The 14,607-nt window shown below is 41.0% G+C and overlaps 1 protein-coding gene across 5 annotated transcripts in view; it reads right to left on the reverse strand.

Annotated features, from left to right (window-relative positions):
• Positions 1-530: 530 nt before the first annotated feature.
• The window catches only part of NALCN (sodium leak channel, non-selective), a 294,832-nt gene continuing 280,755 nt past the window's right edge, over positions 531-14,607 (reverse strand). For all 5 annotated transcript variants that reach the window (XM_074329502.1, XM_074329503.1, XM_074329499.1 and 2 more), the window contains 7 exons: positions 13,872-14,004; positions 13,079-13,194; positions 10,935-11,092; positions 7,908-8,058; positions 6,418-6,567; positions 5,815-5,932; positions 531-2,641 (listed from right to left, as the gene is read on the reverse strand). In XM_074329502.1, the coding sequence (XP_074185603.1) occupies positions 2,448-2,641; positions 5,815-5,932; positions 6,418-6,567; positions 7,908-8,058; positions 10,935-11,092; positions 13,079-13,194; positions 13,872-14,004 (1,020 nt within the window). In that variant the 3' untranslated portion in view covers positions 531-2,447. The remainder of the gene's footprint in view (positions 2,642-5,814; positions 5,933-6,417; positions 6,568-7,907; positions 8,059-10,934; positions 11,093-13,078; positions 13,195-13,871; positions 14,005-14,607) is intronic.

Genomic DNA, 14,607 nt, shown 5'->3' on the forward strand with positions numbered 1-14,607 from the left:
CTATCGGCTTCAGGAAAATAGTAGAGATGAGTCCCACAGGAATTGTTTGGCTATTTCATTTAATTGAAAATGTAGGGTGCTATGGCTTTAAATGCATTGCTGTTCTGCCCCTTGTTCACTGCAGAATAAATAGCAGTGATGTTCTTTCTGCTGAAAATCAACTGCAGACATTTTAGGACAGGCTCAGCAGTTTTGTGAGAATGAAGCTGTATCACTCAAGTGTAATGAGCCAAAATAGAAAACAAAAATCTGGTTTTGATGCACTAGTAAAGACCCATGCTCTAGCCATGTAAGATCCTTTCTGCTTTGTTATGGATTTGGACTATAGAGTATTCACTCAGGCTTATGCGCACAAAAGTGAAAGGAACGTTCTGGCTTAGGCGCTGAGCTGAAATGAATATCAGGGACAGAGTTTTTGTTAACTAATTATGGACAAAATATTCAAATACAGAGTTTGCAAAGTGCCAGCTATCTAGTGGCCCCACCCCCAACCCCTCACAAGAAAAGGGTTTAGAAATGATCAACTCGAATTCTGTTACAAATCCAATATTTATTTTATTTTATTATGTACAAAATGTAAACTCCAAACTAACATAAATCCAAATAAAATTTTTCAGCTGCACTGACTTTAATTGCTCACGATCTATGGTCACAATTAATTATATAAATAGATGGTCACCGCCATGTTGCATTTGTTATACAGAAAGAATGTGATATTTGGCTATTTTAAAGAATGTTAAATAGAGAAAAATAGATCATAAAGCAACCAGGGGATGGGGTCAGAGGCTTCTGAGATAATAACTCCATTAAAAGAAATAGTCTAAATAGCAGATCGTCAACCAAGAATAATGTAGTTAAAGACCCAGATGCAATTCTACTTGGTTGACCCAACACAAGAGGCCCAATGGTACTTTGGAAGCACTTTGCATTTTAATTTTTCTTGAGGACACAAATACAGTGGAATTGTGGGATAACTAAATTGAATTCAGAGCAAGAGTTTGACAGTACCATTACTTCCATAGGAGATTCTGGTACAGGGGTGTCATTTGCAATTGAACACAGTGATGGTGTGTTAGGATCAACTCATAAATCACCAATTCATTTCGTGATTTAGGCAAAATGGACATATCTTTAGTAAAAAATAAAGCCAATGATAGCATCACAAATGTAAAGGTTTTTTTAAATACGCTGAGTGGTGTAGTTTTACTCTTTTTGCTAAACTCAGTTATTAAAATGCTTTCTAAGAAACAACATGTTTACGTAACTATGTCTCTCAAGGGATCTACGTATAGGTTTGTTTTAAACCAGTTAGCTCCTTGGGTCAATTTCTTTGCCTGGTACCTGCACATACAATTCTCTTAGAAGCAGGCAACAATTTCATTAGAGTGATTGAGGACAGAAACTGACTTCTTTTTATCTCTAAATATTGTGTGTATATTTAAAAAAATAATAGGAGAATAAGAATATACTTTTTAAAATTCAGACTGTGTAGTTTGTAAAATTACTATCATTTTAGCATGAGCTCAGTGCTGACCTTTTCAGATCAATCTATATAATAAATTCTCCCAAGAGAAGTATTTCTAGTAGAAGTGGGAAAAACATGAACTAAAGCTATAGCTCTTGTACTATAAATATTAGCCACTTTGGGCTTAGCACTCTTTCAGGGGTAGTAATAATACATAAGAGCACAAATATACACCTTTGTTTACATAGATAGAACATATGGAATTTTTGAATGATGTACATATGGTGTTGGTCTAGTTTCTAATATTACCAATAGTGCCATTATTCAAATTTTCTTAAACACATGGTAATGACCCATCATATACAGAGCTTTGATAGACCAGTTTTTTGTTTTTTTTCAGAACTTTACTGGGGAACAGTGTGCACTTCCAGGACTTTTTTCCAAGTCAAGTTGTTATCCTTCAATCTTAGTTGTGGAGGGTGCTGTTCAGCTTCAAGTTGTCCTTTCAGTCTTAGTTGTGGAGGGCGCAGCTCAGCTCCAGGTTCAGTTGCCGTTGCTAGTTGCAGGGGGCACAGCCCACCATCCCTTGCAGGAGTCGAACCGGCAACTGAGCCATCCGGGAGGCAGCTCAACTCAAGGTGCTATGTTCAATCTTAGTTGCAGGGGGTGCTTCCCACCATTCCTTGTGGGACTCAAGGAATTGAACTGGCAACCTTGTGATTGAGAGCCCACTGGCCCATGTGGGAATCGAACTGGCAACCTTCGGAGTTAGGAGCATGGAGCTCCAACTACCTGAGCCACCGGGCCGGCCCCGATAGACCAGTTTTTATGCTGTCCAATGGCAGGGCCAAAATCAACTTAAAAAATGTGATGATGAGTTGGAATTAAATGATGTATAAATTGTGGAATGCTCACTGGACAATGGAGGAAAATATTAGAAAACAGTTTTTACCACTAGACTGCCATCTGCATTGACTTCCACCTAAATATCCAGAAGGTCATCTCCACTTTCGTCGCTCTCCACGGTCAGCTGCCGGGTCCACCACTTCTTAACTTCAGAACCACAGGAAGCTGCATCAGTCATGGGGTTCATTTTGCACACTACAGATTTCATTGTTGTTCGCCCTCCAAACCGTAAGTTGACTGAAGACACTGAGTGGCTTATTGGTTTTGGGGCTGTGGAATTAACCAAAGTCCAATGAGCAATATGGCGTTGTTTTACTCTATTGCAAGCCATTCCTGAAAAACCATCATGTTCCCATCTCATGCTTTTGGTGAACAAGTCTTATCCACAGTTGTTAACTATGAAACCTTTTCAGCACTTCATTCTTTATATTCATAATGAACTTGAAAATTAGGTTCACAGACAACTAGCAATATCATTTGAAAAAAAGTGCTGGTTGCCCCTTGCACTTTGAGATATTTACAGAAACTAACAAACAACAACAACAACAAAACCCTACTAAAAAGTCCAATTTGGGCAAATATAAATATCATAGAAATATGTATGAGTCAGGATTCATTAGTATTATATGCATACATATAAAGAAAAAGAAAATAAATGATAGAGTAACTGACAGTGAGGGGAGAAGAAGGGATGTAGAGAGGGTATGGAAAGAAAGATGTGGGTAAATACAATTTTTAAAACAAATTGAAATGTAGCATCAGTGAAAAAGGAATGATTCAGGGACATATTTAAAATATGCTCATGAAATTCACTTTCCAAACCATGTGTCTGAATAAAGCCATGTGTATGAAGGTTTTGTTGACACACTGATGGCTTTGGGATGCCACAGTCATGGTTTTGGGTCCCAATTCTGTGACCTGTAGATATAACCACGGGCAAGTTCATGTCTTGAAACCCAAGTTTCTTCAATTGTGAAATGAAGAGAATGTAAGTTTCCTCACTGGGCTATTATGAGAATTAAAATAGATTAAATGAGATGACCTAAGAAAACGCATAGCAAAACTACTGCCATGTCATCCAGCAATCCCACTTCTGGATATATATTCGAAGGAAATAAAATCAGTATCTTGAAGAGCTATCTGTACTCCCATGTTTGTTGCAGTGTTATTCACAATAGGATATGGAAACAACCTAAGTATCTGTTAACTGCAACGGATGAATGATTAAAGAAAATGTATATATATTTGTATATGTACATATACATAATACATATATACATGTATACATACAAAGTTGAATAATGTTTTATTTTATATATATGTATATGTTATATATGTATGTATGTTTTATATGTTATATATGTATGTCACATATGTATGTAAGTTATATATGTATGTATGTTATATATATATGCATACACAGAACAAAATATTATTCAACCTTAAGAAAGAAGGAACTCCTGCAATGTGTGACAACATAGGTGAATCTGAAGGACATTATGCTAAGTAAAATAAGCCAGACACAAAGAAAAATACTGTATGATCTCACTTATACGTGGAATCCAAAAAAGTCAAAAATTCACAGAAGCAGAGAGAGTAGAATGATGGTTACCAGAGTCATGAGGATGGGGGAAATGGGGAGATGTGTAAAGGGTACAAAGATGTAGTTCAGCAGCATGATTAAGTTCTAGAGTCCTGATGTACAGCATGGTGATCATAGTCACTGTACACTTGAACTTCGCTGCCAGAGTAGATCTTAAGTGTTCTCACCACACACAATAAACGGTCACTGTGAAAGGGGATGCTCATATGTTATTAGCTTGACTGTAGTAATCTTTTCGTAATGTATATGTTTGTCAAAATGTCACATTCTACACTTGAACTATATACTTAAAAAAAAAAGTGAAATAAAAGGGGAACAAGAAAAATAAAAAGAAAAAAGGGCAAAGAAGAAATGCATAGCCGGACACCTAGTACATTGTTGGTACCTCCTTAAAATGCCTTTCCTTGCCCTTTGCCTCTTCACACTCAGCATGTCCCCCCTAGCACGTCATTTAGTTATCACCATCTCTGACACTAGGGATACCTAAGCTTGGACTGCAGGTACTTCTGACAACATCATTTCATTTATCCATTTAAGTGAACCCCCAGAATCGTGCATCTCCCCTGGGTCATCTCTTCTACTTGTCCTTCCAGTGTCTGGACCAGCTTTGTCCATGTCATCACCTCATGCCATGACTTCTATGTCATCTTCCAGCTCCTAGCCCTGCCTCCAGACTCAGGGGGAGAAATTTCCTTCTCTATTCTGCTGCCAAGTCACTCTTCTTAAAGCAGGAATTACAAATGTCACGTCTTGCTCAGAAACCTTTACTGGTTCCTAATAGCCTACAGGATGAAGTTGAAACCACTCAGCCTGTAATTTAAGGCTTTTCATGGCCTGGCCTGGCCACCTACTCAATCTTGTTTGCCAGCACTCCCATCTTTGCTTTAGCAGGCAGAAGCTAGATTCTCTCTGATCCCTGAATAAAAAAACTGGATATGAAAAAAGATGATTTTCTTCTCTGGTATTAAGTTCCACTGAACAGCTTTTAGCCTCAAAATCTAAGTTATACTGTCTTCTGCTTTGAGGAACAGACATGCTGTAGAAGAGTTTGTAACCATGTTCGCCTTCTCACTTGGGTTGGGCTGAAGAAGGAGCACCATTAAAGAATACTGGGAACCCCCTGCTTTACTGTGGACTCAGATATTTACGGACAAAACCACATATGGAGGACTCTGGGCTGTGCAGATCACGGCTCCCCCTCCACCTGAGTGCCCTTCGTGGGAGTATCCTGGCTTTCCTAAGCTCCATGTTCCCCTAGAAGAAAATTCTCTCACTTGAATAATTAAAACGTGGACATGAGTGTGATTGTGAGGCTTAAGTGAGGAAACACATGCACTCATAATACTGATTGGCATTCAGCAAGTGCTATAGCACTTTTATTGTATCATATTATATATCATATATCATATCATATCATATCATCATATCATATCATATCACACTATATAAGTATTGTTATTCCTGCTTTAAGAATCATGGCATTTTTCTAAATGATCATATTGCTCACTCTCTCAGATTAAGTAAATTTTGCCTATGTTTGAGAATGATTTGAATGCACACAGGCAGCCTTTGATATCTTTCCTCTTTTGTTTCTTGATCTTGACTATTCTTATAGCCTTCTCAACCATGGTAGCTGAAAAACAAGCCCCAATATGGTTCTATTTAGAGAAATTATTTTGAGGGAAAAGTTGTTAATAAGAGGATGTATTTTTCATTGTTTCACTGACTGTAAATAACTTTAGGTGCAGAACTGTATTTTGAAATCTAAGATCAAAAACACATGGAGTGTAAATACCTTTAAAAGGCCTTAATCAATGGAGGAAGGATTTGATGTACATACCGGAGGGCAGACGCCATTGTCCGAACTTCCTTTGGGGTTTCCCGGCATCTGCTGCGTCTTGCCGGCTTCCTCCTCTGTCTGACAAAGTGGGGCTCAGGAGCTGCTGCTGGCTGCTTGTCTGCATGGGGGAAGAATTGACCAGTTACTTCAATACCGTGCTCTCCTCCTAATCTGCACTGGCCTGGACCCTCGCTGTATTTTAAGAAAGGAAGAAAACATAACAGGAAACAAATGGGAAAAACAATATGGATCCATAGTGTCCACAATGGGGAAAAAAGTGAAAATGGGTAAAAAAAAAAAAAAAAAGTGCCCTTACAGAGGTGATGTTAATTCTCTAGACAACAGAATTATTACGTTCGGGTCATTAACATTATTTTTGTATCCCACAAGTCAGAATCTTTTGAATAACCTCCACCAGTTCTGGGATGGAAAAAACACAAAAAAATCGGGAACATGTTCCAATTTTTTTTTTTTTAACTTACAAACGTCCTATTAGAAATAGTGTCACTTTGTTTGAAATGGCCACGTGAACAGCACCAATTTATTTTTATTTTAAAAAAATGCACAGAATACCCTGGGATGAAGGACACCTCATATACCTACCTCAGGTTGCATATTATTGTCCTGACTGTTAGCGTTCATGTCTTCACTGGGCTGGGTGGTCTCGATACTCGGGGGATTTAGAAACCGGCTCAGCTCCTGTTGCTGGCTCTCTCTCAGGCTGTGAATGATGCTGCATGACTGCTGCTGTTTCTATGGAAATATAATTCTCTTTCAGGAACAGAAAAATCAGCTCAACGTCCTCCTGCCCCCCACCATTCAAATCATATTTTCTTCTCTCTTCTCCAAAGAACCTGTAGGCTTGGTGACCTCCTTGGAGCTTCCAAGTGAGGATCCTTAACTAATTTCCCTGGTAAGTATCAGACTGCTGTAAAGAAAGGCTTAGAGACTTAGGAATTGCGCACTCCATCCATTTTCCTTTGTCTAATATTTGGAGTAGTGATGTTCACTGATACTAGCTTGTGTTTTATTTAAAATAGAATTTTTAAATCACCAAATGTGGGTGTTCTGTTTTATTCCTTTCTTATGCTATTCTATGCTCATTAAGCCAATGTGGGCTGCCCCTTTCCTCTAAGTTGTAAGAGGCAGAAAAGGCTTGGGTGGAAGAGTGAAACCCTCATTCTTGTCTTGGTTCTGGACTGGAGTAGGTCAACCCAGCAGTCCAATCTGTCCTGGGGCCAGGGCAGTCTGGTGGCGAGCCAGCATGCCCTGTGTCCCCTCAGGGGCTGTGGAAGGCAGATTTGATCCCTGGAACAAGCAGAGCTATGGTGGACCAGACAGCTGTGTCAGCTGCCTTGCTATAGGAGGTTGGGGTTTCATTTCTCTGGATCCCTTTTCTCATCCAAAAGAAAGATGGGTTTCTACAGATGATGTTGTTCTGAGAAACAGGATAAGAAAAAAAATCTTTTATAAATGTTTAGTGATTAATTTGATTCCCCCCGCTGTGTGTATGAAACATAAGTCAAAAACTTTCATAAAATTAAATACCTAACAGAAATACCCATTGTTAATGCAGTATAAGCCAACACAGTATCTGTTCATTGATTTATGAGTTAGAGAATCTTAACAAGCTTATAGTTCAGGAGGCAGCAAACAAATCATTAAACTCTCGAAAGAGGTGGATTTTAATTAAAGACCACACAACATTATCAATGATATGTTGGAATTTTTAGGAGCAATTTAATAGTAGTTTTGTAAATTTAATTGCTTGTCAATATGTTGAGATTTTTGGTATTTTGAACAGTTGAGTTTAATAAACGGAGAACATACATATTTTAATATCAATAAACTGCTTCTTAAACATTCATGCTGTGATCACATAAAAATGTGATTTAATAGGAACTACTTAGGGACCCTGCTCAAGAAGATACAGCTGAATTTGGAGATAAGGTTTGGATCATCATCTAACCATCATAAGTGGATGAAGTTGACACAGTTGAAGGGATATAAGGCTAATCACAGAAAGGTCTAATCCCCCTGGTCGTGAGGCTCTTGAGGAGGAAATGAACCCCAGATGCTGCTGGTTCACTCACAGCTCTGATGCGCTTTAAGCACTTTTTCAGCCACATGCGGATGGTCTGCTTGGCCACTTCCTCCTCGATGGTGTACTCCAGCTGCTCCCTTGCAAGCAGCTCCTCCAACTGCAGACTCTTCCGGATGTCAACTGAGCGGTAGGAGAGCATGCTGGTGGGGGAAATACAACAGCAATCGCAGCTCTGACTTGCATGGGATTTAGACTCTTAGAGATCTCAAAATCCAGAGAGGACATCACTCAACCCAACTACTGTGGCATTCTGATGCCACCCTGAGTAGCTGGATGGCTTGGGCTAGTTATGTCCTCTCCTTGTCACTCTTCCCTCATCTGTGAAATGGGGATAGTCATGGTACCTACCTTATTAAATGATTAAGTGAGTTAATATTTGTGAGGTGTTTACCACAGTAAGTGCTGTATAAGTATTTGCAAAACAAAAGATCCAGGCTAGGCCCTGGTTTACATACCAGCTGCTTAAGACTCTAGAACTTTCCCTGTAGAAGGAAGACTGCTATCTCTATACTGTCTTCACATGCAGCTCTAATTGGTGATAGTTAATATGCTTGGCTATGGGTCATGCATCCCTCTCCTCTCCCCACCTGCGTTTCCCTCTCAATATATCTCATTTGTTCACCTGGATCTTCCTCTTTAATTTTGTTGGATGCAAAACCAGGGTGAAACATTCACTTCCATTCAGCCCTTGGCACAATAGGCCCAGACTGTGGCAAATGAAACCAGTACAGCTGATGTGCTGCATGGGGGTCTCTGGGTAATAAGGCAACTCATGTGTTCAGGCTGAGGGGTCCACAGCCAAAGGAGGATGCAGCATCTTCTGGCAGCTTGATGCTCCCTGGGGCAGCCACAGGAACTTAGTGATTGCTCAGCCCCTGCCTGCCCCTGGCTGTTCCATCTCCCCCGCCCAAATCACAACATGGCGGTCCTGAGAGGCCCCTCCCCATGCTGCACTGGTGTACTGACCTCTTCTTTGCTTAGGCTCTTCCCACCATGGAGGGAAAAGTACACTTGCTCTTCCTCTCTTCCCTGCCTCATAAAGAATCTCACCATGGCTAAACTGTTTTCATCATACACTGGGCAAGAGGGCAGGGAGGGGCCAACGATGCCACCACTGACTTCGCCTGGGTCCATTTTATCAGATGTATCACTCTGTTCCAAAGAGGCTGGATATTAATTATTAATGACAGTGGTATGTCTGTGTGCCTCACTTTCAGCCTAAAAGATATTTCTCACTAGGAGAAAAGACGAAGTGACATTCTGACATCCTTTGCTATTCATGTGTGTTTTCTGTCCCACCTTTTTCTACCTTTTAGCTTCCTCCTGCAAGAAGTGAATAGTGGGTGGTAAAATTGATAACTTGCGAGAACTTCCTCAGACCCTTCCTATGCTGGTCTTTTTTCAAATTCCAATCACAAGTATATCATTTCAGTACACCTGAATGCTCCTGAAATGTGTGACACAATACCCAACATTTAACTTGTCAGTTATGTGCAATATGATGAAAATAGCTACTGCCAGTAGAGGGTTCTTAACTTTTTCTGTGGCATGAAAACCTTTGGCAATGGAGCCCATGGAATAATGTTTTAAATGCACAAAATAAAATACACATTATTTCAAAGGCAACCAATCGTATAAAATAGAGTTCTCAAATGATTTTCCTTGAAAAGGGGTGATATAGTAACATAAGTGCTTCTTTATTATTGCATTAAATAATAACATCTAGCTGAGGTGAAATGACTACCATAATTTGGAAGTACTGGTGAGCATAAAAGATATTTTAAGATATCAGCCAGAACAGTAATGTGATCTGAAAATATCTATGATTTCCACTGGTGACAAAGACATAGGAATTGTCAATATGATTGTAGTTTGTTGCCTCTATTCATTATTGAAAAAAAAATACTATATTCCAGTCAATGATTAGTGAAAATAAAGATGTAATTGTTTTCCTTTCCAAGTCTTCTGAATATTATCCATGGATTCCTGTTTAAGAAGCTGTTCTGTGTTGATTGTTCCTCCCCCACCCCCCAAAAAAAAGATATGTTGGGAGCCATAAGCCCCTGTACCTCAGAGTCTTATTCGGAAATAGGTCACTGCAGATGTAATTAGTTCAGATGAGGAATGGGGTGGGTCCCTAATCCGACAAGACTGGTGTCCTTATAGAAATGAAAACTTGGACACAGACAGGCATACGCACATTCACAGGGAGAATGTCATGTAACGATGAAGGTAGAGATTGGGATGTTGCTTTTACAAGCCAAGGATTGCCAAAGATGGCCGGCAAACCATCAGAACCTGGGAGAGGGGGTGGAACAGATGCTCCCTCACGGCCTCAGAAGGAACCAACCCTGCTGCCACCTTGATCTCAGACTTCCAGCCTCCAGAACTGTGAGACAATAGATTCATTGTGTAAACCATTCGGTGCATGGTATTTTGTTACAGCAGACATAGCAAACTGATACAGAAACCTCACAAAGAGGCCTCAGTTTGCCCCTTTGTCCTGTCTGGGTATCATCAAATGTCTGGGAAACATAATTTGTCAACCAATGGGGGGCAACCATCACAGAGCTGGCCAGGAAAACTCTTGTCAGACTCACGAGTGAGAAGATCTGGATTTTAGCTCCAGCTTGGCCACAAAGGGTGAGTATTCGGGAGCAAGTCACTCATCTCTCCTGGACAAGTTCTTTCCTTGCAAGATGAAGGGTGGGCTCGAGCTCTCTGAGGTTCCTCTACCTCCTCCCTTCAGGAGCTCCTGGTTCAGTAAAGGGCACCCAGGGATGTTAGGCCACTGTGTCTCCCCCGTCCTGTGAGGGGACACGATCACTAAAGGACAGTGAGAAAGGCTCTTTGGAGCCTGAGAAGTGTGACTTTGCCTTGGCACCACAACGGACGTGGCATTTTCGGTTCTGGACCTACTTGTAAATTGTATTTCACAAGGCCTTTTGTGATCACAGCTTCAGTTTCTGGACTCAGTTCAGCTGTGTGACACAGAACTGTGAAACTCCCCTCGTACCTTAGGACGTCATGGAAAGTGACATCGCCACCATTGTGCAGCCGCTCCATCTCATAGCACATGTGCTTAAACAGCAGTTTGTCTTTGTCCAGGTCCACCTCCAGCCTTCCCCGCAGCAGCCGCAGCAGGAACTTCACGCGGAAGGTGGGAATCACCCCCTGGTGGCAGAGCACAGTACCTGTAAGTCATCATGAGGCCGTAAGGCTTCCTCCGCTTTCACAGCGGAACACCTGGAGCTTTTTCTCACAAGATGGCATAATTCGCACGATTGTTCACCTCCCTGGAGGCTGGGGGCAGGGGTGGAGGGCATAGGGTGGGGATATGTGCACTGAGAAGATCAAGAGATAAAAGCTGAGCCCTTTGTAAGGCCTATGAATGTATACCTGAAGCTAATGTAATAGTGCATGTCCACTGTAATTGAAAAATAAACTTTAAAATAAATTAATTGAATGAAAAAAAAGCTGAGCACTTGGAGTTTCTGCCGATGCTTCTCTGGTTTTATGGGATTTCACAACCATGCAGCATTCGGAGCCAAGGAGGGTACAAAGCTCTCCTGGACCCAGCACTTTTTCCCCAAACTTTTCTTCCCATTGCCCGTTCCACTGACTCAGCCCTGCTCGTGTGTTCTCCTGACACATGTGCCCAGTGGGTCAGTAATGCATCAGCCCCCAACATGGAACATGCTCATGCACACGACCCTCCTCTTCACTCAGTCCGGACGCTAGGAACTTCTAAATGCATATCGTGAAGTTGTTCTTCTGTGGCTTGATCACTCCTTTTCAGGTCTTCTCCATTATTAGAACATTCACACAGGAGAGAGTTGGGTTCCTGGTCAGAGTAGCTCCAGAATCTGAATATCTCACCTGTGTCACTCCCTTCCAGGCAACAAAACGTACTATGCCAGCCAGCCTGGCTATATCTGTGAACTAAGGTATTGGGCAAGAGGCAGGGGAACTGAGGAGCCATGAATTCCTGTCAGTGACTAACATCTTCCCAGGTGAGAGGTAGTGCGTCTTCCATGTGTGTGTCAGAGGAAAGCAGGTTTCCATAGGAAGCAGTGATGTACATGTATGTGGATCCAGCTGAGATGCCTGTACATGTAGGTCACTGTCTTCGGAGAAAACACAGTGAGATGGGTGCCTGGGTGAAGTGGGGGTACCAAGCGGAGAGCAAGCAAAGGGGGTGGAGAAAGCCATGCGTGGCCGTGTAGGCCCTGACTCCAGCACTGGAGACTCCTCCTGCCCCCATTCACTCAGCGTGTTCTGACTCCTTGGTCTTTGTGCCCTGACTCAACTCCTCCTGAAACTATTTTTGGATCTTCCCTCAGATCTGCCCATAGCTGAACTGTTCTCATTTTTCAGATATTGGGTCAAACAGCACTTCCCCAGACAGGCCTCATGACCACCTCTGCTCAAGGAGTCTGCCCCAACTCCAACTCCTCTCTACCCTATTACCTTCTTCAAAGTGTTTATAGCTTCTAGAAATAATAATTATTCCTTTGCTTTTTATTTCATCTCCTCGTATTAGAACATAAGCTCTGTGAACACAGGAACCTTTTCATTGTGTTCACTGGTATGTCTCCAGTGCCTAGAACTGTGCCTGAGTGTTTGTTAGGAGGAAGGAGGAAGAGAAGGAGGATGAAGGAGAAGCAGCTGCTGCTTTGGCTACTTCTAGTAAATGCTGGGTAAGCTTCACGATTAAAACATTCAAACACTAAGTCCAAAATAATTCAAAATAATAACTCTCAGAAACTAGAGAACTCCTTTGTATTTGTAATCAGGATTGGAGTTTGAGGTTGAGGTGATCACCAGTCTATATTATACTGTTGTTTTCGGAATTTGAACTTCACCCTTTCTCCTGCCCTGAGCCCAAGGCTCGCTTCTTCAGAGCTCCCTTGGTTTCCTTTCCTTGTGGACCTTCTGAATGCCTGAAGAAAAGGACATTCGTGGTTGGAAGGGACATGAGGACATCTGTCCCTCTCCTCCCCTAGCACATTCTGCTGGATTGTCAGTGACAGCTTTCTGCAATTCATCAATGGCCATTCAAAATTCAATATACATCAATTGCCAACCACAAAACCATGTCTGAGATATGGCAATAAGTGTCTTTGGGGTGGGGAATGAAACGACAACCCACTCTCCTACCTCTCGTTTATCATCCACCATATTCCATATGATTTGAAAGTGGCGAAGATCGTTGTAACTTAAAAGCTGATCCTCCTCAGTGGAATAAAACAAGGAGAAATTTTCCACAATTATGGCTAAACAAGAAAGAAAAAAGAGAAAAATTGAGAAGTTAGACAATTAGGCTTATCTGTCATTTTTTAGAAAAAGCAAAACATCTATTTTAAATAATGAATTTTATCACCTACATGATAAGCCAAAAATTTTTTTAAAGTGCTTTTCATATGATTTCCAAGTTGGCATGTTTTCCTCTTGGACTAAGCTGTTTATCTAGCTCTTGCCTTTCTAAAACATGAGGGTCATGAGCATAAACACACATTCTGTGTATGTAGATATTCATGCCAGCTGGCTCCCTCTTGTAGTTGAGAGTTCCAGGGCAGTTTTTAAAGGTCGAATTGAGTTCTGGATGGCCCCATAGCTGGGTGAACAACACGTATCTTTCAAAAACATAAATGTGACATTTTGAGGCTCTAAAGGTAGCTCCCCCTGATATTTGTTCAACTCAATCCACGAGAAGAGCTCTTTTGAAATTAATGATCATAGTAAATAGGACAACTCTTGAAATTGCAATCAACTGTCATTTACATGCCTTTCAAAGGTCTTTTCAGCTTCTGGATGGAGAGGCAACAATTTATAATTAATGCCACGAAACACCCACCCCAAGCAATCCAGGATAATTACTTGAAAATTGTACATAATTATCTAAGTACCTGAGTTTAAAGAGATTAAAAAATATTCAACGAACATCACTTACCTACAAGTAGATTTAGCATGATGTAGGCAATGATGACATAAAATGAACAGAAATACATAAGTGCCCCGGCATAATTTCCACAGTCTGTTGCCCAATATGTAAATTCATCTGGAGTACAAAAGGGTGGCTGGACCTGTGAGGCAGTGGGGGAAACAGGGAGGAGAGAGTGACAGCAGAGAAGAATACAAATTTTTGTTAACTGACTAGTTAATGAACATATTCCTAACCCATGTAAAATATAATTAATTTCAAAGTAATCTCTCCAAAGCTATATACATTGGATACATCATCTACAGCAAAAATACAAAAGAGTATTTCATTTATGTTATGCTTTTAGAATCCCAAGTTCATCGCCATTTTAGACGCTTAATGAAAATGAACTGGTTTCCTCTAAGAGATGCTTTGTCCGCCACCTCCACCAGCCCCAAATGACAAGTCATCACTGTGACGCAAACTGCGGAATGTCAAACAAAAGGGCATGTAAAAGTTTTTCTCTGACTTAAGTAATGGGTTAAGATTAAGGAAGATCTGTTATACACAGCAAATTCACATTCGGCTTGTGGAAGGAGAAGCCAATAATCGTCATTCCTGGAACATGGTTCGTTATGGAATGTTATGGAATAAAACACACTCAAAAGCCTCTGCAGTCTTCACTGGCTGAATGAAATGCCAACACCTTTGAGAAACCTCCTGGTTTCTTTCAGCCAGAGAGACTAGCTCTTTGTTCTACATTTCC

This window comes from Rhinolophus sinicus, linkage group LG04 (assembly GCF_036562045.2).
Source record: "Rhinolophus sinicus isolate RSC01 linkage group LG04, ASM3656204v1, whole genome shotgun sequence".
NCBI lineage: Eukaryota > Metazoa > Chordata > Mammalia > Chiroptera > Rhinolophidae > Rhinolophus > Rhinolophus sinicus.